The sequence below is a fragment of the Argopecten irradians genome, chromosome 3 (genome assembly GCF_041381155.1).
Source record: "Argopecten irradians isolate NY chromosome 3, Ai_NY, whole genome shotgun sequence".
NCBI classification, from domain to species: Eukaryota; Metazoa; Mollusca; class Bivalvia; order Pectinida; family Pectinidae; genus Argopecten; species Argopecten irradians.
The window spans coordinates 18,649,908-18,664,008 of NC_091136.1; the positions used below are offsets into that span (position 1 = coordinate 18,649,908).

Here is a 14,101-nt window from a genome sequence, read left to right on the forward strand (position 1 = left end):
GGGATGTATGAAATTCTATACCAGCACAGAAAAACATGTTTATAACAAACCCGCTTACAACAAATTCATGGTTATAACGAAGTAAATTTCATTCCCCATCAAGGTTCTGTAATATGTAATATATAGTATATAATGAACTATGCATATAAAGAAGTGACTTTGTTGGTCCCCAGCGGTTCGTTATAGCTAAGTTTTAAATTTACTGTACATAAAACATTTATTTCTATAAACAATCTGATTGAAATACAGATCCTTATAACCACTCCGTTCAATAGAGGATCTGACAATACCCGATATGGGGTCACGTTCGGATGTCCTTTTACCACGTGTATTCCAGATCAAATACATTTTCTACACATTTCTACGTGAATTGTTAACGCCATTTCGTCCCAGTAAGCATATACATTTAGAATTGTTGTGCATTTTGGGCGAGATGACTACGTACACGAAAATTATTCGGACAGTTTTTTCAAACTAGTTCGTCCCCAGTCAAGATTCTGGCAGTGTCAATTTGATTGGCCATTTCCAAAGGTCATCCTGACGTGACCCCTAATGGGATGTTCTCAGATCCTCATATCAAACGTAGTGATAATAAGGATAAGTATCTGTATTTTAATCAGATTGTTCTATAAAAAATTCTTTTAACTATAATGTATAAGGAATGAGACATTTTAGTATGCATCAGTTAAAGTATGATATGGCTGTATTTATTTTTTTTTTCATCCTGATTTGGTGTTTTGCCATTTTTGTATGCTTCCCCATAACACACTTGCACAGCTGTCATTCAGTTTACTTTTTTGTCCATAACATCTAGAAAAAATCAGAAGACGGTCTTTGTTTATTAGTAGAATATGTCAGAATTTAAGTTGTGTAATGGTGCCACGTAAATCATATTTTCTCCATGTCTTTTTTATATGAAACTTAATTTTGACGCTTTGGGCCTGGTTTGGAATATAACTATATATATATGACATGTGGTGGAATTTGGCTGTGTACCAGTGCTATATACGTACACGAGTAAAAGTAGGGACAAAATTTAACAAAATTTAAATTTGAAGCAAGGGCATGCTTTGTAAACAAGACTTGGATGAAAGCGTTAGATTAACCGTAAAAGGAAGCAGGGATTTTTGACTGATGGTGCATGTGTACGTATGTTTCCAGCAATATATGAAGGTAAACCGGTCGTCCTTCAGAGATATCTCTTTTTCCTACAGTCCAAAGCAAACGACTCCGATTATACCCGTAAGTCAGTGTAGACGTGGTTGTAGATACCGGTGTCATGCAGACAATGCTTCAGAGCAAACGGAAAACAGATAACATATTTATTATTTGTGTTGGCTGTTTTATTGTATGTTGATTGTATAGACAGATGATTATAGGGTCAGAGAGAGCTCTGGAAATACTAAATACTATTATTATATCTAATATATAAATCATATATGGCTTTGAATGTGTTACAACCGTTCTATTAAAAGAAGAATTGATTTTAATAAATAAAAAATGACTATCCTGGCCCCTGAAATCTGGTTTTCACACAAACCCAGTCATTTGTACATTGTATGATCTCAACGTTTCTCTGCTTTCAATGTACCACAAAATCAGTGTGGTCCACTATCTGGTATTATATACTCTGACTTCCTTGTTATTACCAATCAGGATGTCCCAACTGGCAGTCATCGTGGATCTGTTTCAATTCAACCTCTTTTTCATTTCATCACTAACTTGGTTGTACCACAATCCAGTCACTACTAATATGTTTTTTGTACAGTCTTCAGAAACACAATTCAGTGTTGATATTATCTGCTAAATGGTGTCAGCAGAACAACATGGTTTTCCCTAGGTCAAACTTCATAAACAGTGTGCTAACCAAACGTGCATGTTTAGGATGGCTTTTTAAGGCCAATGGTCAAAAGTCAACTTACAGGTCAAAACCGTAGTAAAGTCATTTCTATGCCAGTTTTCAACTTCTTTTCGTTGTCCCAATTAAGACCTATCAAGTTAAAAAAAAACAAACATGCTTATTGAGTCAATAAGGTCAAGGCTCTTGTTGGTTATCAATGATACTCAAGTTTTAGACTAACAACCACTTTCATGGTCTTATGATCCAATGCCCTCTTTACTGGGTTTTCCACTATTCAATTAACACAAATCTAGATGTACCACCATCCAGTTACCAGCACTCTGGTGGTACCAATTTCCAGTCACCACTAAACTGGTTGTTTCCTGAAGTCACCACAAGTAATATTGTCTACCTATCTGTTTAAAGTAAATACCATTAATGAGGTTGTCCCATTTCCCAAAAGGCACTTCTCTGTTTGTCCATCAATCATACCAGTATTACTTAGTTCATTTTTGCAGTTGATATCCTGTTTCATTCTAAAGTTTGAAGTTTCTTTTATTTAGCATCATATTTTCGACATGATGTTGACAAGAAATGCTACAAGGTTACTTTCACATGTAACCATACATATAGAAATGAGAATGTCTTTATTTTGTATACAATGTATCCTTTACTGTATATATATTCTTATATTATGTATATCTGGTTGCTATGTATAATAATAACCGCTCAATAAAACTCTTGAGAATGCATGTGTTTGTAAGTTGGTCAAACCTCATTGAAGAAAGTCTTGTGTCTTGTGCATGGCAGAGCTATCAATTGTAAACAGAGATCCTACAGCTTCATGTATATAGTGTTATATTGGTTGACAAATTGTCAACTTTCAAAAATAATCCTCTATATTGTGTGCGAAATGTATTTCAAATCATAAACTCTAACAATGCTGACACAGACTGGAATTTTTTTTATCCTGGCAATGTTTCATAATGGAATAAATAAAAAATATTTATTATTTATCTTTTGTCAAAAGAAATTGCAAACAATAAAAAAATGAATAATGAAGTAACACAAAGTGTCTCCTGTAATTATATATTTTGAACAAAGAGAAACGTTCATGATATTAAATATTTAATGGAGAAGTTAATGTGTGGGGAAAAACAACACATTATTAATGCATTGTTCCTATTGAACCAAATTCTCAATGAGATCCATATTATAAGGTATATTGCGGAAAAAATCTTGATAGACGTAAAAAGTGAATAAGAAATTTTCAAGAAGATATAAACGACAATATACTTTAAAAAAAATTGTTTTAGAATATTTTGGTATAAAGAAATATGATCTGCCAATCACTGACACAGATTTTCTTTGATGTATTTGACAGGCATCGCCCCTCGGCCAGCCCCCATCCCCACCCCGCGAGTGCGAGTCTCTGGTGGAAGCCAAGCGCGAACTACATTATGCTGACCTTGATATTGCTAGTCGTCCTCCCGGCGTGCCAGCTCCCCGACTCAGCAAACACACACCGACCGAATATGCCACTGTTAAATTTGTTTAGAACTTATGAATGGATATGTGTGTGAAATGTGTGGAGTGTTTTATTAGCAGTGTTATTGGCTCTTTGGAGCAGCTAGTTCGTCTCAACGCTGATTTGTGTGAAGAAATGATGTTAATTTCTCATTTATGATACCAGTCCTGAAAAAGAAACCAATGTCTGTTTCTTATAGCATATTACTCTGCGGTACGAAATATATTTGTTGAGTGTGTATGATGGAATGCTTGTAAGGGTTTTAAATGACAGATATAGTTGAATGTCGATTAATGTCGAAAAGGTCATTCAAGATTTTTTTAAAGAAAAATTTCGATATTAGATATATACTTTATATTTTGATTCTGTTGTGTGCAATTAGTGTTTTCTTAACTAGTTTCTTGGAATTAAGTGCCTTTATTCATTCATTATGAAGGTTTATTAATTCTTTTGCTGCAAATCAATGAATTTCTGAATATTTTGTGAGTGTCACAGATTCCAGTGAAAATAAACCAAGCATGAAATTTAACTCATATGCAGTATGCAATTATGAAGTAATATACGAGAATAAATGTGATATTTATTTGGAGTGAACATTGATTAAAGTAAACCTGGGGCATCCATTTGAAGGTGTGCTGAAATAATGAACTTGTATTATACATGAAAAGAGGAGAGGTGTCTAGATATTTTAAAGAGTGGCAATATTGGCTGTATCAAATGGTGTGTGTTGTTAGGGTATGGATGATGTGTACATATCTGTGGGTGCTATTGGGAATGTTTGGTTGTTGGCCAGTGTAGCGTTGTTATTAGGTAGGATTAATAGTTAGTGCTGTGCATGTGATGCACAAAGTATTGTTGTGTAAGATGGTAACCATATAGGTACCAATGGGCCCTGGTCACAAAAAATTGTTCATTTTGTTCCAATTTTATTTTTTCATAGCAAATATCATGTTGTATGCAATCACACGCTAGTTTGATGTTTCATATAAATCTGAACATTCCTTTAGGAGATATTAGATTAATTGTACCAAGAAATATACTTATGTTGCATAGGTATCATATCCATGACTAGGAACTTCAAAAGAATTTTGGATTCTGTTTGTTTCTGATAGTTTCAAATATTTGAAGGTACAAGCCAAGGTATTCCACTATTCCCTTACTTTATCCTTTGACTAGATAAAGTCCAAGCAATTATTTTTAAAAATGTTAGTATATAGATTAAGACTACTAATCAAACCAGATAAGAGTACTAGTTATGTTGATCTAGAAAGGGTTCATTTTCAAAATTTGAAACTAGTTTTTATCCATCTAGCTTGTAAATATATATTATAAAGATCTATGTTTTAAAAGTATATAACGAATGGTGCTTAATAATTTCTTTAATTCAAGAACATTGCTGGTTGGTACCTTTAGCATTAATCAGAGAACAAGTGGAAAATTTTTATTTCAAATGATCATAAAGTTGGTGCATTTAAAATATTTGATTTTGCTATGGTGCTAAAATGTATGTTTAAGTTATAGGCTCTCTTTTGGCTTAACAATATCTAATCTGTATATAAGTTGCTTATGCAGAGAGAGCTGTATATGAACACCCCCCAAAAACAGTACCATTTATATTGAATACCCTGCTAAAATGTAGATGGTAGAGAAACTCATCGTCAACCATTTGGTGCTCAAAACACATCGTGCAAGATGTTCATTATAAAGTTGATTGATCTTTAAGGTCAGAAAAGGTCAATTTAACCTGTTAAGTGCCATATCAATATATGCTCATACATTTGAATTTGAACTATTTTGAATGCTTATTTTTATAGAACAAATGCTTTTTATTGCTATTTTGGTTTAGAGTTGGGATAGTTTAAGCTTGTTAAGTGAGGAAGATTAGGTTGTTAAACTCTATTTGTTAGAATATTTTCTCACAACTTGATATAATACTACTCTCAAAACAAGTATTAATTTCTGTTCAATCTCACGTGCTGCAGCATATATATCCCAAATACTGTTAGATTTAAGGGAGTTTTGGGAGTTTGAGGAATTTGGGAAATTGTTAAACCCAATATTGGATGCAGACTTTCAAATATATTGTCTAGACTAAACAATATACAAAATCAAATGTTATAACATAGTCTCATATGTTGTAAATATTTCCCTCAAGCAAATTAATTGTGATTGAATTGTGTTTTATATGAACAACAATCCCACAGATAGTTTCAGTTTGACTGAGTAAATAAATCCCAGGGACACAAGTTTTCAGGAGTGTTAGGTTGTGTGTAATGGTTTTGTGTCTCAGATCTGTGTTATTATTGGCGCATAGTAAATTCTTCCTGTTTAATCCAGACTTTGTAATTTTGAGAAGACTATGCTTGCTGAATCTGTGAGAATACAAACATTTCTTTATTTGTAGGAAAAATAATGTTTATTTTCTCAAAGTCATGACAGTAACCAACCTACTCTTTATTGAGTAGTCTCAATTAATGAAAGAGCCAAATGTATTACCTGGGGAAGTTGTAGTGTTTGAACATTCAGTCGATATTAAAGAGATATTGTTCAAAAGATATTCATTTTTACACATAAATATTCATTCGTATTCAATATTTGGTAGCTTTGCCGTAGTATCAAACGAAAATGCAGACGTTTGTGAAAGAATATGTATTCAAGAATGGAATCTCCAAATATCATAGTATATGTATGTGTAATAAGTAAATGGTAACTGAGATCTAGAGACTCATTTTAAAGAAATTTTATATCTAATTATTTATGCTGATATGGTTATAGTTATACAGCAAAGACATATTCACATACCTCTATAAGTTAGACAGAAGTGGAAGTGATATTACTGTTGTTATCTCAAAGCAAAGCGGGACCAATTTGTTACAGTATAGTAGATATGAAATATTCCATTGATTTAGATAGGTTGATTATATACTGGAAGTTATGGATAAAATGACTTAAAATGAACAGTCGGGCAAGGATGGCTAAAGTCGGTAAAATGGTGTGAATGTATCCAGTATAATTTCTTATGAAATGGAAAAATAAAATCTCTCGTCAAAATCTGTCTGCGTACAAAGAAATTGATTTAAAGTTTGGGAATTCTAAAACGTCCTCCCAGCTCACTAAGTCGGTGGTTACATTTCCACGCAGCCTCGCTTTCAATGCTTTCAACTTTTCTTTACTTTGATGGTCAGAACTGGGAAACTAAGCAGAACTTGACCGTCGTATTAATATGTGAGAACTTTTGGAAGGCCAATGAACGCATTTAGACTGGTTTTCTTTCCCCGACTATTCACTTTAAATATACAACATGTTGAAGTTTAATTGTTAATCTACATTTGTTTGGTATTTCTGTTACTACCATTTATTATTACCTATCCTCTGGAATTTTGTATCAACTGTAACCATTGATATCGAACGTTTATCAGGTTTGAAGCACCCTTGAAATGTCATCTCGTTCTCATATCTAAGAATGTTTATTTCTACAATATTTTCATATTTAATTTCGTCCATATTCAATTCTGAACATTCAAACATTTGAATAAACTGATAGGTATAACATATGTTTAATATGTCTGACATTTTGTGACAGCCTCGAAATTTAAATTGCCAATACATGTATTTGGAAGCTGTAGAAAAGCAAAAAATGTGACAAAAATACAAAACCCCTTTTTATACCAATAATACAAATAATGATAAAAATATTTGTTTCAAGTGAATTTTGAACTTTGATTTGATATTTATAGGGTGGTCCAAAGCGATTATTGTCGATGTTAATACAATTAACTCTTATTTAGTGGTGATTTGTTATTAGTTTTGATAGCTTTTGAGATAGAGAGATAGAGGAGAAACATTACAAACGATAAAAGAACATATTCGTTTTTGTTGCATAAAGCTTTATTTTTCCACACCCCCTTTGGTAGTAAAATCTTCATCAGCCATATCCATATTGTTGCTAATCTTATTTAGTGTTTTAATGTAACTGTTTTGATTACGGCTTTGGGTGATATGATTTAATGAATAATTAACCAACACTAGTGCTGCAGAAAAAATAATTTCCAATCATATAGTCTGACAGGAACAAGGAAAATATCAATACAATGTATATACAATTTGTATATACTTCTGAGAACAATCGAAATGTCTTGATCAATCATTTATCAATTTACACTTTCATCCTTTTTATCAAGTTCTCTTGTAATCTAGCTGTATACTTGTGTAACATGCATTTTTGTACACGTAACCAAACAATAATACCATTGACAAAATATAAACCTACCACGATCACTTTTCATTCATTCAATGAGTCACGTTTTGCAAGAAATGTATTTTTTTATATATATATTCTTAAATCGATCGTAAATTTAAGTCCCAAGTGATTATTTATATGAAATAGAGCTTTAGATGGCAGTGATCCCCCTGCTCTAGACACGCTAATATCTACACAAGAGTTACACTATTCAAGATCCCTATTCCAGATCCAAGAAAATTGTACTCATAATCTAAACTGTTAGTATCCCAAAATCTCAGATAAACACATGTGTTTTAAAATAAATTACATATTTGGAATTGAAACGGGACAAAATTATTGTATTTGTCATTCCATTGGGTTTAATCCATTCATTATACTGATTAAATAATTAATAAATTCAATATATATTAGCTAAAAACAACTGTCCACTAGACATTTTGACCACGCAGAATAGACAAAATAAATAAGTATTCGTTTAACAGTAAACTGATTAGAGATGAAATAGCCAGTAAGTCAAACAAAAGCTACATGCCATTAAGCATGTAACAGTACTAGTCTGAAGGCATCATCAAAACCGTAGAATGACGTGCCTTTGAATAGTTTCAGTTGGTAGATTGTGTCAGTCGTTCCTATTGTACATTAAACAGTAGGTCTTGTCTTTTTGTCTTTTTCTGGCACGCGTTGGTAAATAATCTGCCGTTTCAATTCAAATTGAAACGTCAAAAATTTCTTAATAATTATTTCTACTGACGTTATTCTTCAGAGCAAACATCTCTTTATCATTTCAATCCATTCTCTGATACATTGGTTGTTTTAACAATATATCATTGTTTAATGAGGTCTGCCCCTCCATTCGTGAAGTTGAGCTAGTTGAATACAATTTTATAATCCCAATATTAATGTTACATTCTTTAAGACAGGAACTCAAAGCGTCTTGTGTTGTCCGTGGTCCGTCGTCCGCTAAATGCCGTCTTCCGGTCCTTCCCGTCCGTCCGTTAACCTTGCCTCATTCTTTAAGACAGGAACTCATTGTTATATACATGTATATTGATGTTACTTTTTTGTACAAATCATGACCATTACCAAAAATCATTGTTAATGAGGAGGATATAATAAATTATTTTGTAAACAAAACTTAAATAAGTTGTGTTATTGTGTCACTACATTTTATTTTTCTGTACTTATGATTCCGGAGCCATCTCTGTACGATCTGTACCACTACCGGTATATCTTTGATAACTTTTAAAACAACATTCTTGTTGGAGATGAATACTTGTGTTTCAGTTGAGGTTGTCAAGTTAGCGATTACTTATCGCTTTAAAACTGATAGCGTATCTGTTTTTGAAATGACAATAAACATTTATATAATAGTTTATAATTTTGTAAAATACACTTCTTCAAAAACTCATTCAGACACGACACGTACAGCTACCGAGAGAATTAGTCATCTAATGACTTTGTGTATAATATGTCGTTGCTCACAACAGTAAAAAGAATTGAATGCCATATTGTGACTTTCTTAGTCTGAAAGTTCAACTATAGGGACTAAACTTCGGATAGTTTAACTGAGAGGACTATCAATGTTATGATAACATGGGACATCAACTATTGTTATGTAAAATTCCTTGACGAATTCAAACAATTTATTGTTCCATCTTTTCTTAACCTTCTTGTACTGAGAAAACGGCCCGATTATAGATCATACAATGAAACCACACTGGTGTATGGTATTATCACCGCACATTTTACGCACTTCGTAAATTCAGGACACGTTATATTCATGGTATCCTCTATATGTAATTATATGATAATGAGCGATAGATGCTACCAAAATACTGAACAGATCACTTTTAGAGCGAAATATAGACGTTTGGTTTGGCTGTACAAAGAATATTGTATTTGTTACAAAACAATTTAACAAGAATAAGCGTGGAGGTGTTTAAAAACTGATGTTGGCTAGAATGCGCAAAAATATATTATCATTGGGAAATTCGGGTTTTATGTTATTGTTAGTAAAAGAAAAAGTAGATATGAAGTTATCTTTCGAAATTACTTTGATCAATATATTGTGACATTGGCGTTCTTTATACAAAGTATTGAAGTTATCTTTCGAAATTACTTTGATCAATATATTGTGACATTGGCGTTCTTTATACAAAGTATTCAGTTCCATATTTTAAAGTTATATTTCGTCCTTTCAGAAACATGGACATGACAACAATGCGATGGATGAGCCACGCGAGGAGAAGAGACATCGTAGAAGACGAGATCGTGACGACTATGACGACGGCAGAGGTTACGCTAACAAGGCCATGCATGACAACTACAGCGATCAGGATGGTGATATCGGGGGCTCTGTAGACGGTGGACATCCTGTCGGAATTGGCTCAGCTGTGTAGTGCAACATCCGCAAATCAAGTTTTCCCTTCCAGTAATTAAGTCTTGACTCCGCTACACTGCTAGGAGGAAGGATCATGTTGATTGGTAAAGTAAATATGCAGCCAATTAAAAGGAGTGCATCAACTATTTGTATCACAATACGTGTTGTGTTCGACAATAACGGGACGAGAAAAACATTAGGCAGAAAGATATCTGTATCGGTTATAACTTAGAATTAGGTTCAACATCTTGATTAAACTTGAATTAAAACATAAAAATATTGTTGCATGCAGGATATAGCGAGATATTGTATATCAGAGATACACAGAAGGAAACATGTTAAAACCGTTCTCGGACCAGGAGAGAAATGCTCTCCAGAAAGACAAGGTTCGTTACCTTTTACAAGTAATTTCTTCGATTCCTTTTCGAACAAGTTGATGGAAATGACCTCCGAGGAAGGACGAAATGGACGGCTCTATCTTATATTTGGAAAATAACAGTTGATGACTTGCATGTTGTACAGAACTGAAGGGATGGTTATCGTACACTTGTAGTATGTAGAGCGGGGATTGGCTGTATAATGTAGAATAATATCTAATATACAAGTATAAATTATATTCTCTCGTATCCCAGTAGGTAAATGTAAATGAATTGATTTATATCAGGCGACGATCAAAACTACCCTTTTTACTAGAATATTTCATAATGTTACGTTTAATACTAATTTTATCCAAGGAATGAATAATTGGTTATTAATTTAATTCTCGGAAAACATATTTAGGTTTGATGTAAAAGTGACATAGGTCTATTTGAATATTTTACAGAAATGAAATAAATAAAATTCACATTATTTTATTAACAGAAGAATGAAATACATATCTGTTATATAAATTTATGTATACAATTATGTATATACAATGAAGCTACAAATATCTGTTCTACGTTTGAACATTCCAAAGGATGTTACCTTTTCGTACTTACTGATTTAGTAAAGAAATGTTGTAAATGTACTGATTTAACGTTTTCAGCTTTAAGCGCATGGTTGGTTTAGTCGGTCGAGTAAATTAACGCATTTATGTCATAAGTCAACATGACGATTGAAAAAAATGACGAATTCTATAACAGACGCGTAAAGAAAACACTGATACACTCTAAATTCTTGAATATAATGCACAGAAAAGGCTCAATGAGCTTGGTCAGACTTTTTTGTCGGAAAAAATATATTATTAAATTGATACAAAAGATGAAACAATGTCAGTAGCGCTTAGATAAGATTATGTCTAATGAAAGTATATTTACAATGAGTGAAACTAAGAATTCCATTTTCTTATGTTTCCAAGTATTTTGTTATGTGGTTGTTTTTATTTACTGTGGATCTTTGGAATCAGATTCCAATATGATGTGAATGTTATCCATAATCAATGTTGCTAATTAGATGGTTTTGTGGATTTTGTCTTTATGACCTTGTCGCTATGTTTATCATTTAAGAATCAAAAAGTAAAAACACGTCATTCCTGTGGTTATTTTTAGAAAAAGACACTATTTTTACAGTTAATTTTAAAGTGAACTCTGGATGGAGTTTGTTAATGAAATTTTAAGAATGACTATGTATACATCTCTTATGGCAGACACTATATTACACTGTAAATATATGTATATTGTGTACAGACATTATTAGGGAGAAAGCCATTGTTATTCATGAAGGAATCATGAATGATTTTTAAATGATTTAAGTTAGTGATCTACATTCTACTCTAGGTTCAGTTTCCATGGATCAAAACTAAATGAAAAATTAGTTAATTTCAAGCCAATAGAATATTTCACGGTCAACAAAATCACAGTATTGATATTAATTTGATATTTTGTTTCATATATTAATAATATCAACATGTTTAGTACTGTGATTGTCCAATATTTCTGTTCTTTGATTCGCAATCTCATCATATTCGAAGTGCCATCAAATTCATTATAGTGTACATAAAATTATAGTCAATATATACTTAAAGATTACATGACAAAGTAATAACATTATGTGTCTCTTAGTAGAATAATGATTTGGTAGAAATTATTGATTATAGGCATGCATTAGCGTTAACAAATCTGTTTTCTTTCGGCATCTTATCTTATTCATCTTTAATCCCATTATCAATTCTAAGCTTTCTATCCTTAAGTTATTCTTATTGCTGATTTGGATTATTGCAAAGTGCTATTAGTTGATTTTTTTTAAGTATTGATATATTCAATCTCTTTTATTATAAAAAAAAACTGGAAATTACAAGAAGAAAAAATCAAGACTTTCATACAATTTAGAGATAACCAATTAGTGGATGCACAATTAAAGGTATTCTCGAACTGTCACTTCCAAATAATACTCTATATCACTGAAGAATGATACAAAAAACCTCTCATTTATGTGATTTGAGCACAAATAATAATACAAATATATACATAATCAAGATTATGATGATAGTTTGGAGTATTGATGTTCCTATCTGTTATTATTAGATAATCTTTGACAGTAATGTAGTTAAGGTTAGGAATTTTCCATTCGAGGAAAACACCATGTCCAAATCTCATTCCAAACTATTTTGTTACTTATTAACTATTGCTGGTTTTTTCTACCTCCCTATTATAGTTACTAATTTGAGAACTAGATAAAAGAATTGAATCACCAAATTATGCAAATATCACTCGACTAACCACGTATTACTGTTGGTGTCATGACTTATGAATGTAAAAATCCGTCGATTTTTCTGTGATTATCAGTACACTGTATTACCCCATAACTATAATCATTATTTTTGTATGTAAATTTTTACACTTACACATATCATTCTTGTAGTTGTATATACGTATATATAAATATATGATTTTGTACGGTGTGATTAAAAAAACCAGATTTTTATTTTTAATTGAAGGTTAGTATGGTGGTGAAAGTGATACTTGGAAATTAATTGTGTATGCTGAGTGTTTGTGAATGATGCATATATCTAGAAAGAAATTCATATGCATAAAGAATGCAATAATATGTACGCATTAGTTTCGGATATCTTTTAACATTAAAAAACCCTCTAAAACGCAGATGATATAACATATACCTTTATTCGGATCTTGTTAAAGAACATAAACATTTTAGACCACAGAGAAAGAAAAAGAACAGTTCATTAAGAGATAATGTAAGAAATCTCAGGAGTTATAATTGCAATGGAATTCAATGAAATGTTCGCATGTATCTATAATTATGTTATCTATATATAGCGCAAAGACAAACTATGTCGCTTATTTCTTTACCCATGGACATTTGTTTAAAGGATAAGATTACATTTTTTTAAACTATTTAATTGTGGTTCAAAGTCAGCTCTATATCTAGGAAAATATTTCTTTTAGTTCTAAAATAAAAATGCATTTTTATAGAAAAAGGTAAAACAATTTTTTATTTTGTTCGGGCTATCAATACAATACATTATTCTTAATCGTTAACTATTGCAAAAACGCTCCTATTATTGTGATCATAAAAATGTCATGTAAAGACTATGCGCGCGCGAGTGTGTGTGAGGATGAGTGAACATTTTCAATACGTACGAGTGATAGAGGATGTTGTTCCTATGATAGGACTTTTATCAGGAAGTTGTGTACCACTGTAATGTACACTATAAATCACAATAAATCCATAATAAAACGGCTTTTCTTACTCAATATTTTGGCTTTATTTGTTTTTGATTGATATTTATTTGTTTTCACTCAATATGACGTTCTGTTTGGCTGAATCTTTTTCATACTTCTATGAAAGAAATCTGAGAATAGCGACTTTGACGTTGCGTATTAAATTAATGGAATCGTACATAAAACAGTATTTTACGGGAAAATTTAATGTTAAATTTAAGAATTGATGTCACCTTGTTATCTAGTTATTTGTCCAGGTTTAGGTCAACAAAAACTGTCATTGCTATCCCAAACAGAGTAAGATTCGCATAGACAATGGCCAATAGCGCAATTATTTCAATACTTTAGATTAAATTTTGTTTTGTGTTCATACTATAGAACATATATGAGATTTGCTCTAAATTCCATATGGAGGCTCCGCTAGGGCCCTGGTTGTGCTTATTGCATT

At 31.9% G+C, this 14,101-nt stretch overlaps 1 protein-coding gene across 6 annotated transcripts in view; it reads left to right on the forward strand.

The window, feature by feature from the left end:
* LOC138317729 (uncharacterized) overlaps positions 1-13,686 on the forward strand; it is a 48,977-nt gene extending 35,291 nt beyond the window's left edge. For 3 of the 6 annotated variants that reach the window (XM_069259591.1, XM_069259592.1, XM_069259596.1), the window contains one exon: positions 9,813-13,686. In XM_069259591.1, coding sequence (XP_069115692.1) covers positions 9,813-10,010 — 198 coding nt within the window. In that variant the 3' untranslated portion in view covers positions 10,011-13,686. Of the gene's footprint in view, positions 1-1,214; positions 1,243-3,224; positions 3,689-9,812 lie in introns of those variants that run through there. The other 3 variants (XM_069259594.1, XM_069259593.1, XM_069259595.1) reach the window with 3 other exon arrangements.
* Positions 13,687-14,101: the final 415 nt, after the last annotated feature.